The sequence below is a fragment of the Heptranchias perlo genome, chromosome 24 (assembly GCF_035084215.1).
Source record: "Heptranchias perlo isolate sHepPer1 chromosome 24, sHepPer1.hap1, whole genome shotgun sequence".
In the NCBI taxonomy this organism is placed as follows: domain Eukaryota; kingdom Metazoa; phylum Chordata; class Chondrichthyes; order Hexanchiformes; family Hexanchidae; genus Heptranchias; species Heptranchias perlo.
Window position 1 is genome coordinate 34,944,862 of NC_090348.1, and position 14,688 is coordinate 34,959,549.

The 14,688-nt window shown below is 41.7% G+C and overlaps 1 protein-coding gene across 10 annotated transcripts in view; it reads left to right on the forward strand.

The window, feature by feature from the left end:
• frmd4a (FERM domain containing 4A) overlaps positions 1 to 14,688 on the forward strand; it is a 521,753-nt gene that overhangs the window by 455,411 nt on the left and 51,654 nt on the right. For all 10 annotated transcript variants that reach the window (XM_068005053.1, XM_068005054.1, XM_068005051.1 and 7 more), the window contains 3 exons: positions 1,588 to 1,653; positions 3,970 to 4,027; positions 9,836 to 9,922. In XM_068005053.1, coding sequence (XP_067861154.1) covers positions 1,588 to 1,653; positions 3,970 to 4,027; positions 9,836 to 9,922 — 211 coding nt within the window. The remainder of the gene's footprint in view (positions 1 to 1,587; positions 1,654 to 3,969; positions 4,028 to 9,835; positions 9,923 to 14,688) is intronic.

Genomic DNA, 14,688 nt, shown 5'->3' on the forward strand with positions numbered 1-14,688 from the left:
CTCGATATATATACTTATGTATAGGAGATACAATATCAAAATCTGATGATAACACAAAAGTGGGAAATTTGGTAAACAGCGAGGAGAACTGTAAGAACTTCAGAAGACATTGATAGGTTAGTGAATGGGCAGACGGATTGTGGATGAACAGAAAGACCTAGGGTTTTAATACATCATTTCTTGAAAGTGTGAGTGAAAGTAGAGAAATAGAGAAAATAGAATTTTGTTTTATAGATTACAAGAATAAAGAAGTAATGATAAATTTATACAAAACTTTTTGGTGCCCTATTCTAGAAAGGACATTAAAGCCATAGAGCATTTTTTTTTTTTTATTCATGGGATGTGGGCATTGCCAGCAAGGCCAGCATTTATTGCCCATCCCTAATTGCCCTCGAGATGGTGGTGAGCTGCCTTCTTGAACTGCTGCAGTCCATGTGGTGATTATGTCTTTTTGTAGCAGGATTGTACAACTGAGTGGCTTGCTCAGCCATTTCAGAGGTCAGTTAAGAATCAGCCACATTGCTGGGGTAAGGTCGGCAGGTTTCCTTCCATAAAGGGCATTAGTGAAGCAGGTGGGTTTTTACAACAATCTGGTAGCTTCATGGTCATCATTACTGATACTAGCTTTTTATTCCAGATTTTTTATTTTAATTAACTGAATTTAAACTCCCTAGCTGCCGTAGCGGGATTTGAACTCATGTCAGGATTACTAGTCCAGTAACAACCACTTTGCTAACATACCTGTACAATATAGATTCGCCCAGATGATGCTAAGGATGGGAAATTATCGTTAGAAGGAGAGAATTTGAGATACTTGGATATAACCAGTGGAGCATAGAAGGCTAAAAGGAGGTTTAATAGAGTTTTGATAGAGTGAATAGGGAAAGACTATTTCCGTTTATTGAGGGATCAGTGACCCAGATTCATCAATTTAAAATTATCACTGAGAGTGAGCAGAGAAGTTAGAAGAAATTTATTTGCACAGAGGGTTGTTGGTGCATGGATTGCTTTGCCACAAGGAGTAGTTGAGGCAGAGACCATTGCATTCTTTTCAAAAAAAATTGAAAGAATATTGAAAGCAGAGAAAAATACAACGCTATGTGGAGAGAGCAGGATAGTGGGATTAATCTTTGAATGTTCCAGCAATGAGCCAGCATAGACACAATGGGCCGAATGGACTTTTTCTGGTTCTAAGCCAGACTGAGCTTAGTCTTTCTCTCTCTGTTTCTTCCCATCTTTTGTTCTTTCTATCACTCACTGTCTTTTCAGTTTTCTTTCATACTTTCCCTCTTTCCTAATCTCTCTTTCTCCCTTGCTCCCCTGTCTCAGTTTTTCACTCTCTTCCTCTGTCACAATCTCTTTTACTTCTTTTTTCCATTCTCTCTTTCCACTATCTCTTACAGGTTGTACAGTTCTTCTGTTCCAACACATTCCAATCAATTCCACAATATATATATTTGCATAGCAAGAGGTAGTGAAAAAGATTGGGTGCACATACTGTACTTTTCTGACACTTTTTATTGTGTGACATTTTCATGAAGTCAGACTGTGGTTTTAAAAAAATGTTTGTTGTCTGATGCCTTTCAGTGAGGATAGAGTGATCGAACATTATAAGAAGGTCAGTGGACAAACAAGAGGACAAGCTATAGTGAAGTAAGTCATGCATTTTCTGAAAAATTCAAAGGATTACTTTTTAGGAGCCGATCTTTTGATCTATTGAAAAACGATATGCTGGAAATTACTATTAGCAATGTTCACCTGCAAACAACAAGCTTCGTATCAAATTTCCCTTTCCACCATTTTAGTGGAGGCATTAAACTGTTCAAAATAAACAGATTAACGCCCCCACGATGACGGCATCGCTGCGACAGCATCAATACTCAACACCAACAACAGCCAATCTCCGGAAGCCATCCTACAACTCATCCGCTTCATCCTGGATCACAATGTCTTCACCTTCGATAACCAGTTCTTTACCCAAACACACGGAACAGCCATGGGGACCAAATTCGCACCCCAATACGCCAACATTTTCATGCACAAGTTCGAGCAGGACTTCTTCACTGCACAAGACCTCCAACCAACACTATACACCAGATACATCGACGACATTTTCTTTCTATGGACCCACGGCAAGGAATCACTAAAGAGACTACACGATAACATCAACAAGTTCCATCCCACCATCAAGCTCACCATGGACTACTCCTCAGAATCAGTTTCTTTCTTGGACACACGAATCTCCATCAAAGACGGGCACCTCAGCACCTCACTCTACCGCAAGCCCACGGACAACCTCACGATGCTCCACTTTTCCAGCTTCCACCCTAACCACGTCAAAGAGGCCATCCCCTATGGACAGGCCCTGCGAATACACAGGGTCTGCTCAGACGAGGAGGAACGCGATGGACACCTACAGACGCTGAAAGACGCCCTAGTAAGAACGGGATATGACGCTCGACTCATCGATCGACAGTTCCGACGGGCCACAGCAAAAAATCGCATAGACCTCCTCAGGAGACTAACACGGGACGCAACCAACAGAGTACCCTTTGTCGTCCAGTACTTCCCCGGAGCGGAGAAACTACGCCATGTTCTCCGCAGCCTTCAACATGTCATCAATGAGGACAAACACCTCGCTATGGCCATCCCCACACCTCCACTACTCGCCTTTAAACAGCCACCCAACCTCAAACAGACCATCGTTCGCAGCAAACTACCTAGCTTTCAAGAGAACAGCGTCCACGACGCCACACAACCCTGCCACGGTAACCTCTGCAAGACATGCCAGATCATCGACACAGATACCACCATCACACGAGATGACACCACCCACCAGGTGCATGGTTCATACTCCTGTGACTCAGCCAACGTTGTCTACCTCATACGTTGCAGGAAAGGATGCCCCAGAGCATGGTACATTGGCGAGACCATGCAGACGCTGCGACAACGGATGAACGGACACCGCGCAACAATCGCCAAACAGGAGGGTTCCCTCCCAGTCGGGGAACACTTCAGCAGTCATGGACATTCATCCACCGACCTTCGGGTAAGCGTACTCCAAGGCGGCCTTCGAGACACACGACAACGCAAAATCGTCGAGCAGAAATTGATAGCCAAGTTCCGCACCCATGAGGACGGCCTCAACCGGGATCTTGGGTTCATGTCACGCTACACGTTACCCCACCAGCGAACAAATGTTATCTGTTTTTAATATAATGGGTCATTTGCTGGCTCTCTCTGCCTTCCGGATGTTTCTGCCTCTCTCTGTGTTTTTTTTTCTCTGTTTTTTTTTCCCTGTTTGTTTTTTTATTGAATGTGTATTCGGAGGTTCTGCAGGTAACACCTCTCTGTCTGAACACGGTGATTGCCTTGGCAACGGGCAGTTGCAGAGGCAGTCTGTAAACACCATTTATTATTGTTCAATATGTATAAATGCGTAGGCTTCAAGGAGATCTTGAAACATTTGCCTGAGGAAGGAGAAAATCTCCGAAAGCTTGTGAATTTAAAATAAAATTGCTGGACTATAACTTGGTGTTGTAAAATTGTTTACAATTGTCAACCCCAGTCCATCACCGGCATCTCCACATCATTAAAATAGTGGAGAGAGGAATCTGATTCAAGCACATTAAACGTTTGTATGATAACATCACCAGCAGTGATTTCCAGCTTATGACTTCTGTCCTTTTATGGTAACTGGGAAAGTGATTTATATTTTTATTGATGGTACTTTGATAACTGTTCTAAGATGTTTCATTTCTATATTTACAAGATGTTGCTAATTTGTCTGTTTCAAGTGTTTTCTATTTGTTTTAACGTTATATTTACATTTCTTCTGTTGGCAGTTTTTATTTGCAGCTTTTTTATGAGTTTGCAAATCAACTGCCTAAATATTTCAAAGTTTTTGCAGCACTGCTAAAAAAACCAAAATCTTTTCTATCATTCCTTCCATTTCTGGTCTTTTCCCAGTTACATGAGCATTGCGGAATCTCTTCCAACCTATGGGGTGCACTATTATGCAGTAAAGGTAAATTTATATTTTCTACTTTTTATGCTTAATTTTAAAATTATTTTTCCCCTCTCTGGGTTACATAGAATTACACAGAATGTGCAGCACAGAAACAGGCCATTCGGCCCAACAGGCCCATGCCGGTGTTTATGCTCCACACAAGCCTCCTCCCTCCCTACTTCATCTACCCCTATCAGAATATCCTTCTAGTCCTTTCTCCCTCATGTGTTTATCTAGCTTCCCCTTAAATGCATCTATGCTAGTCGCCTCAACTACTCCTTGTGGTGGCAAGTTCCACATTCTAACCACTCTCTGGATAAAGAAGTTGCTCCTAATTTCCCTATTGGTTTTATTAGTGACTATCATATATTTACAGCCCCTAGTTCTGCTCTCCCAGGCAAGTGGAACCATCTTCTCCACATCTACCCTATCAAACCCTTTCATAATCTTAAAGACCTCTATCAGGTCACCCCTCAGTCTCGTCTAGAAAAAAGAGCCCCAGCCTGCTCTATCTTTCCTGATAGGTTTTCTCCGTCTAGAGTAACAGAGAGGGTGGGTGAGCAGGCAGTTGGTGCCAGGCTGCTTCTGGGCTTTTGTTGCTAGTGTTGCTCTAACTGCCCACTAGCAGGTATTTGAGAGTGACTCAGAGTAACTCATCTGTGCAGTGGGGGGAGGAAATTGTTTTCTGTTTGCTATTTGTGTTCTTTATGCTTGCGGTTACAATTTTTCTCCAAATACTGGACGGAGTTAACCTCCTGGCCCCCACCTCCCTGGCTATGATGAACTCAAAGCTTTAGTACAGCAAGATCAGGAGCTTTCCACCTGAGTACTTACTAGGCCCATCTATGGCACAGACAGGACTGCTCTATATAAAATAGCAGGGACTTAGAACTCGGCACAAATGCACCAAATATTTCACAGAACAACTTTCCTTCAGGTTTCTTTCCTCCAGTTTTTAATGCTGTCTCGGACAGGATAGTTTTTACCTCCCATTGCCAGCAGCAACCCTGACTGTTGAACACAGGATAAGGATTTTCTTGACTGTTAATGAATGTATTTAATTTTTGAAGTATTATAGTTTTGGTATTTTATTCTTTTACAGAAATTTTATAGAATCTTTGAAAGTCCGGTTTGACCTGAGCTGAGCTTCCGATCCCAACTTCCTCTCCATCACAAAGACCACCTACTTCCACCTCTGTAACATTGCCCATCTCTGCCCCTGCCTGAGCCCATCTGCTGCTGAAACCTTCATCCATGCCTTTGTTACCCCCAGACTCGATTATTCCATTGCTCCCCTGGCCTCCCATCCTCCACCCTCCATAAATTTCAGCTCAGCTGAAACTCTGCTGCCAGTAACATAACCTGCACCAAGTCCTGCCTACCCATCACCTCTGTGTTCACTGACCTACATTGGCTCCCAGTCCCCCAGCGCCTCTAATGTAAAATTCTCATCCTCGTGTTCAAATCCCTTCCTGGCCTTGCCCCTCCCTATCTCTGTAACCTCCTCCAATCCTCTGAGAACTCTGCGTTTCTCCAACTCTGGCCTCTTGTTTATCACCCACTCCCTTCTTCCAACCATTTGCTGCTGTGCCTTCAGCCATCGAGGCCCTAAGCTCTGAATTCTCTCCCTAAGCCTCTTTGCCTCTCCATCTCTCCATCTTTAAGAACCTCATTAAAACCTACCTTATTTGACCAAGCTTTTAGTCACTTCTCCTACAATCTCCTTTGGCTCAGTTTTTGTCTGATTATGTTTCTATGTTAAAGGTGTTGTATGAATGCAAGTTGTTGTTGAAAGTTTTTATTTTCAGTGAAAATCTCTTAGATTTTAAGAGATAGACTGCTTAGAAATTTGTATCTGTTCCATTTATCTCAGGAAATAACAGAAGTGACATTTTACTCACCATTCACACATCGTCCATTGAAAGGGATGGCCATTTTATGATAGTCAGGGATAATCAGAATAATTGTAGTTTCTATTTGCCAGTGTTATTCCCTTGGCCAGAAGTCACTGGGAAAGTTAGAACCCTTTGTTGGCTTGTATGTGGATAGTTTCTCTTGATGGTATCCGCAAGGCAACTACTTGAAGTTACTTACTTGCTTTTACTGAGCATTATTGTCTTCCTTAGAGAGCTCAAAATGATAAATGCTTTGACTTGGATGTGCTCCACACTGACCTTGGGGTCTAGGTCACAGAGTTCCCACCTCCAGCTTTTGCACTACTTTGATATGATTCATTTGTATGTGGAGGTTAAATGAATGAAGAAGATTGTCCACTGCAACTATGGATTTCTTCCTCCTTCCGATGGGTTTCAGCCTCCAGATACAAAACCCACTTCCTTCCTCCCGTTATGTTAATTGTATGACCTCCTTCATTGTGCAACTTGTTGATAATATCGATGCCTATTTACATTTTTCTTGTTGCTGCTAGGTTTCTGTAGTATTCACAGGCGCTAGGACTCCATCTTTTAGCTTCAACTTACTCTCTTCACAATGCTCCTGTTACTTTTAATAGTACTGTGTACTTTAATAGTACTAATGCACCTCTATGAGCCTATTTTCTGAGTATCAAAAATGTCAATACTGACTTACAGTCACTCATAAAATATCAGTCCAGTGCCTTGGAAAGTGATAGCTGCAAGTTACATTATTAGCTAAGTGGCAAACACTACTAATAGACTAAAAACACCAACTGAGACCATTAACAGAAGTGCATCCAATTCAGTTGAGTATGTCTTGCATTTTGAGTATTATAAAAGTCTTACAAAAATGTGGATACTGTAGCCTAGTGGTTATGACACTGAATTGGCAACCCAGAGGTCATGAGTTCAAATGCCACCATGGCAAATTGGTAAATTGACTTCAATAAATCCGATAATTTGTCAGCTAAAACCTGGAAGTGACTGTGAAAACTGGTGGATTGTTTAAAACCCAACTGATTTCACTAAATGTCCTTCAGGGAAGGGAACCTGCCACCTGTAACTGGTCTGGAAATACACGTGACTCCAGTCCACGCTACATGGTTTGGTCTTAATGCCCTTTGGGCAACTAGGGATGGGCAATAAATACTGGCTTTCCAGTGTTGTTCACATCCCAAGAACAAATTTTTAAAAAAAACAATGTCTGTAAGCTGCATTTGCCTCTGGACTTGAGTGTCCCTGTTGCAGATCAATGACATTTTTCTTGTCCGGGGAGGAGTAGTAATATATGACAATTAGGATACAGAGAGTTAGGACCAGGCCTTGGGGAAGGGTTATACCAGCCAGACTTTAATTTCCTACATATCTTGGAGAAATTATGCATTTGGAGAGTCAGATTAAGCAGGAAGATCATAACTGAGTTGATATTGGCATTTGATTTGGAGGGGTTCTCAGAGACTGCAGTTGTTTTGCCCTTGACTGCTAAAGTCACCCGTAGTCCTGTCGCCGAGAGGTGGGATGGTTCCCACTTGGCTCCAGATAAACCCCACAACCTAATGCCCGAACAGGCAGGGTTGCTTGGTTGCCCAAGCAGCAGGAAGCTTTTCAATCCTCTGCTGTTGAGCTGCGTGGTTTTAGCTGATTAAACTTCAGCAGTATCCCTGCGTGCATTTTAGAGCTCATAGGCATTGGCTGTCCTCTGCCTATGCTTCTGGACATAGTCCGGAGGGATATGTTCCCATCGGGAAAGACCGCACTCCTTATCAGACAAGCAAAAATTCCACATGCGTGGGTTTCCCAGCAGCTTGGTTTGGAGACTGTTTACCATGGTGAGGGGTCTCTGCACCTGTCAGACACCAAATTGACCCAAACCCAATTTCATAACAGTAATTGCAAAATAGTCTCTTGCGAAAAAAACATCTGTTTCTGATCTTCCGTATGTGTATCTATGTCTTTTATGCAACGCTATTCTTTGTTCTTTGCCTCGCTGAGCCTGAACCTGTGCTTGTGTCTGACTACGATTCCTTTGATTCCCTTGTGGTAGCAGCGTCACTGGAAGAAAAAGCTGCATCCAAATAGCATAGTGTAATTTGTTGTGTGGGGATAATGGAGGACTCAGCAGCTCTCTGTGCTGTCTGGGCATCAGGGCATGAAATGCCGACCTATGTCAGTGGGACAGTGCGAGGAAGGGTTACACGTCCTCTAGTGGGATCGATGTCACCTTGAACAGATTGCTGACCTGAGAGCCGATGTCCTGTTTATGATGACACAGAATTTGATCTATTTTGTTTGGCAAACACTGCAACCTTTCATTGATCTGGCTGAGAATAGACTGAATGACATATCCAACCTCGACTGCACTTTCCATTAATGATGACTGCAGTTGCTGCCTAATTTCAGGCAGCAGTGCCCTCAAAACTGCTCTAAGACTTGACCCCCACATCTGAGTGCATATCTGCTCCTGTGTTGCTACACCTATGAGTCACTGAGGATCCCACTGCAACTTCCATGTTGGATAACGTTCCCTGCACAGCAAACTCTTGTGCAGCACTGTTTATAATAGGTTTGAGCATTGAGGAGCAGTGCAGGGAGTGAACTCTCTGGGCTGGTGCTTGTGAAAGTAGTGCTATTGTTGTATGTCATGTAGTGTATAATGCATGCTGCAATTCCAGATGGTCCAAGTTTATCTGTGGGGTGACAATATATACCAGAACTATATGACCACACCCTCATAATCCCGTCTGCAAAGAATAAAACAAGAATATTGATAGAAGGTGACAAAAATGTGGAATGACTGCATTAGTAGGAATTAAAATGTATACCATTTGCATGTAGAGTCAATATACATTGGGATGCAGATTATCAGACTCATTGCCTACTACCTCAGCCTCTACAACACCCTGAGGCATTTTAAGTGGAGTTCTGCAACTCTCAGCTCGGTCAATATCAACTCCTCCAGTTATGTGGATTCACCCCTAGTTACTCTTTAAGCTTAGAGACCAAATGCAATCTTCTCCTTTGTGGTCTTTTCTCACTTCATTGAATTGTTTTTGGACTGCATCTGGCAGGTTTTTTATATCTATTTGTTGTCCTCAACTACTGGGTAACCTCTTCCCAGGCCTCCCTCCTCATTCTGAGGTTAAATGAATTCACCTCTGTGCCAAAGATGGATGCTCTCCACATCATGGCCTCTTCCACCATCAAAATCCATCTTGCTTAACCTAGGTTTTCTCATTTTTTATAGAGATGTTCCATTTCCCAATAACACTGTTGTCTATGTTATTGTGAGGTCTTTGATGATAAAGATGGCATAGCTTACTGCCAAATGTTGATACCTGCTGGAGCTGAAAATAGCGTGCGATTGGTTTGGTGGGATACACAGTTGCTACCGCAACTCTGAATAAACTGCTTTTATGGCCAACAGTCCAGAAGTAGGGCTCCTTAAATTCGTAAAACTATAGCATCTCTGCTGCCTCTTCCTGTCAAAGAACTATGGTGTGGCTAAGAGCAAAGCTTTACACACAAGGGAGTGGAGAAGAGTAACTGACTTAGATAGGCCTGTATGGCATGAAGCTCTTAAAGGGGCAGTGTCCTGTGGTGTCATCTTCTTTAGATGGTAGACTACTCATTTCTGCACGAGGAAAACCGTAAGTATTTATGATAAGTAATCTAACATTTTTTTTAATGATTTGAAACTTGCAGATATAGTAAGGCTTGATGTCTCAAAGCCTTGTCTCAGCAAGCTTTTTGAGCATTAACCTCACTTAACTCCATACCTACTTGGCTTTTGCTTAATTCCATTTGACACAGTGGACTCTGGTCTCCCCAGATTTTTCTAGGATTAGTGGCTTATGTTTTTTTTGAAAATTGCGTTTTGTTGACTGCTGAAATGTTATGGTTTATCTGATAGGACAAGCAAGGGATCCCCTGGTGGTTGGGATTGAGTTACAAAGGAATTTTTCAGTACGACTACCATGACAAAGTGAAGCCCAGAAAGGTAAGCAGAGAAGCCCATGCAATGCTGTATATTGTGGCCAGTCAAAAGCTTTGCTTTGTAATAATGTCTATAAATAATATTATGCAAATTCTTTAGAATACATATTCATGCTATTATATATTTTTCAAATAAATATTATATGAATGTCATTATGTAAATTATTTATAATATGCATGCAAAGATTTTTTTTATATGACTGGATCTGCCAAGATGTCATTGCTGATTTTCTCTCACCTGAGTATTCACACAACACTGAAAAAAAAACAGATGAAATCCAGGACTGATCAAATATATACTGCCTCCGTGCAGCTTACTGAGCTGTATAATGGAGACAGTGTAAATAAAGTTACTGTAGGTAGTACTAGTACCAGACCAGGTTCAGTGTCTGTACTGGTGGACTGGTAACTGCCACACACAATTTATTGTGGTATGGGCTGTTTTGGCTATAAATTGTTGTTGCTATCTTGGATGATGGTTAAAAGGTTCTGAATCAAAGGAGATGATTGTTTGCTCTTTTTTTTATAGTGTGTCTGTTTTCAATGAGCAAGTATGATTTGAAGAGCAGGTCGATTTTTTTTTGCTACTATTCATTGACTTTGCTACAGACATGTTTGATTAAGATCCACACACCAAGTGTGTAATATGCCATAAATAGGTTGGAGAATTTAATGTACTTCCTATGGTTTCAGGCTTGTTTGTGGTCAGGATGTGGTGCTGTTTGATTTTGATTACTTTATATTTTAACACAGGAGGTGCTATTATCTTGAGTGATACAGATGTGCACTGCAACATGCACCGTGACAAATCTGTCGGGAATTTATTGCTTAGTCACTGCGGTGTCATCACTTGAACATATCAGGATTTGTTTCCAGCAGAGCACATATATCTTAATTTTGTTTCAGTTGAGTCATTTAACTAACTGGAACTATGTTACCAAAAAGGGACCATAATTACTGGAACATGTGGGAAACTCCCTGGTTTACATCAGTGTTGTCTAATAAGGAAGTTACTAGCCACATGTGGCTAATTGGAAATCCAGATGTGGCTAATTGCATTTCTAATTAATAAATAACAAATGAATAATAGACACCATCGTTGGGTATGTGGTCGTAATGCTTATTTATGCACGACGTGTGTGTGAATGTGTTCAGTAATCTTTTTGTGCGTTTGTTGGTAAAATGGTGATGCGAAAAGTAGAGTGCAGTGGTGTTTATTGATCGATGTGAGTGCTTTACTTCCTTGGTTACTGTTGGTGGTAGATGTTTCTTAAGTAAATATACACGTGAAGCACAATTACCTGTATTATGTGAGGCATTTTCTACTAAAATTAGTGCATGTGGCTATAACGGTGTTGCCAAAGCCACATCTGCGGCTAGTCAGCAATTTCTATTGGACAACACTGGTCTACATGATGTAGAAGTGCCTGAACTGTAAACTAGCTTTTCTTTTAAAGGGACACACGTCTACTTAAGCAAAATCTGTTTGTGAAGATTCTTCTTTTTTGTTTGCCGAACACTTTTTGATGAAGACAATGTCCTTTTCACCACAATATGAATCTAAATTTGAAACATTCCCTCTGCTCTGTCTGCAATGGCTGCATTGTTCATTGATTCTTCTGCACTGCATTGTAATTTGGATATTGAAAGGCTTCCATGATTCTGCTACACTTGCACTGTGCCATGGATTTTACTACTGGTTACACTGCCCAATGGAACATAGGAGCCTATTCCGCCATTCAATTAAAACATGGCTGATCTGTATCTTAACTCCATTTTCCTGCCTTGGTTCCATATCCCTTAATACCCTTATCTAACAAAAATCTATCAATCTCAGTTTTGAAATTTTCAGTTGACCTCGCATCAACAGCTATTAGGAAGAGAGATGGGTTGTGCCACAGTTGCACTGCCCCATGGATTCACGGAACCCTAGCCTGTGCTGAGTTGTCAGCATTGTCAGAAGGGCGATGGTAGCTGTGCTACAATTGGCCTCAGCACTCCTAAGTTAGGGAGAGAAAAATGAACCGGTGACTCTTGATGAAAATGTATGTGCTGATTACTGATGAGGACGGGATTGGGCTCAGCTCTAGTTGCATGTTGCAATACAGTATAACAAAGGGGGTTCTAGTGCCCCCAGGGCATTGATGCCCATCTTAAGTGGTGGTTTCTCCTTGCATCGCTGGAGACAAAGCACTGCACACAGGAGACATAAATGGCCACTGGCAGCAAATGGCCACTGGCAGCACTGGACACCAGAGTCATCAGTTTCTTCTGGCCACATGGCTGTAAGTGTCAGTAGTGCAACTTTCATATTGATGACCTGCATGGACTTACCCCTGCTATCAGGGAAGATTGTGACCAAGCAGTTTCTTTTTTATTTATATTAAAGATGTGGGTAACAAGGCCTCATTTATTGCCTAGCCCTAGTTGCCTTGAGAAGGTGCAGGTGGGATAGTGATTGTTTTTGTAACTGAGTGGCTCCAGAGGGCAGTAAGAGTCAATCGGAGTCACTCCAATTATCCACCTTCTTGATTATCCATCGGAATACTATGAGGACAAAGCTTCCTTACTGCAGTCTTCTAACACCAGTCTGGCATAAATCAACCTGGCAGCTCAAAAGAAAATTCAATTTGTTATTTTTACCGTGTTTATTTTTATTCCTGTGCTTAGAGTATCACTGAACCATATATGGAGGATCAAGGGGAATCTTGATTATCTGCCAGCCTCCATTATCCACTGGGGGAATCCCTTCTGTTATGCCGGATAATGGAGGTTCTATTGTACAATATTTGTGGATCAGAATTGAGGGCAGGAGTTATCCTAGAGGCAAAAATAAAAGCTTTGCAACTAGAGTTTCTGGTTTAGAAGCAGTTTCTTTGTTAAAAACTTTAAACTTTGAGGCCTTCCATAGGGGCATGATTTCAATTTTGCTACTGAGAGAGAGAGTGCAACGGTTCTAAATTTTGCCCAACGTCTGTGACAAAAATTTGGACAATCACTTTGAAACCATGTGCAGTGTAGGGTCTCAGGGGGATCGGTGCTGCTGCCAAGGGAACATCTTGGATCCATTAGTGCGTCTGGTTCCTGAAGAAAATGAAGCTGGGTTGTGCACTGTGACATGTGATCAGCAAACAGGAAGGTAGCTCACTTCTTAAGGGCTGAGGATATTTGCATTAGGGGATTAAATTCCTTGGTGGTTAGGGGGAGGGGGAGATGCAGATAAGCCTGGCTGGGAGCTTACTGTGTAAACAGGTTTACAGTGTCACAGCTGAATACTGAGAGAAACTAATGTTTTCCACCTCTCCGTGCTGAGCACAAAGCACAGCATTATGGTAGAATTTTTACTGTCAGTTATTTGGGTCTCTCTAACTCTGTCTTTACCCACTCCATTATTCTTCCTGTGACAATTACTGTTGAAAGCAATGGATTGGACGAGCTGAATGACCTACTCTCATGTTCCATGCTTTCTTGTGCTTCAATACAACTGTTTGATACTACAGAGGATTACTGTTAAATGAATGGTCCTTAATTTTGACAAGAGGTTATGTCAGCACAAACATTTTTTAAAAAGAGTTTCCATCATTCACAGTCATTTTGAGACCATTTACATTTATGGCATAGTGTTAACAATTGAAGGAAGAAGAACAGTCACAAAATATAAAGCAACAAATCAGCCTGCAAAGCTCCTTGTTCTTCTGCTACGTATGATGGCAGTGAATTCATCTTTCATTCCAGAAATATGACAGGAAATCTGGCCTGTGGAATATATGTTGGTTGCTCCTGTCATTCTTGCAATTTGCGTACAATTATTATTTTAATGAGGGATGCATCTGTCTGCCAAAATGTGCATAAAATAATAAAATATAACACTTGCATTTGTGTAGAACCTCATCAAAATGTCTCAAAGCACTTTTCAGAATGAATTGCTTTTGGAGTACAGTGACTGATGTTACTTATTCAAACCATTGAATTAGTTTCTCATGGTAAATAATGAGGCAGAACATATTGTGCTAGTTCAGCACCTTTCCAAATCAGCCCTTCATGTCTAGGATGTGAGAAGCAGTTTTTTGCATTTACTACCCCTGTTTTTGCTTTGAGCCAGAAACTCATATTGAGCAGCAGGGCATCACAGCAGCTTATTGAGCAACAGTAAGGATGGTGGCAAATAGTTTGAATGTGCTGCATATTCAATCGTTTTACGGTGATACTCATTCCTTAAGATGTAGCCCTCCTGAAACCTTGTCCCAATGGCCATTCTTCACGTGTGAGCTGAGAGAATGGTTGGCAATGGGCTATTCAAACCATGGGGATATGGCAGCCAAGCTTGATGCTCTCTTCTCCCAATATCTACACATACCCACTTTCCAACGTGTTGGGTCAGCAGCAGGAATGCTGGCTGACATTTTTTCTTCGCCATAGCCCGGGTACAGTGCAACCCATCACATCTTTGCCTGTGCTCAATTAAGTTAATGGTTGAAGAATCAAACCTGAGACCTTCCTGGTCTGCATGACTCAGTGCCACACCCTGCAGTGAATTCACCCACTGACACAGTGAGAGAGTGATGTACCCCATTTTGAATATTGCCTTTTTCTATTGCTATTATGTAAATATTCTACTTCTGAGTCCATTTAAAAATTATACTCCTTTAAAATTTTAGCTGGGTAATTCTTACTGTTGCTATGCATTTGCACTGCAGGCAACAATGTTTACTAACATCTGTTTTCTTGGTTGCTGTATATGTTTTTAAGCACTGAGCTGTTCTTTACATC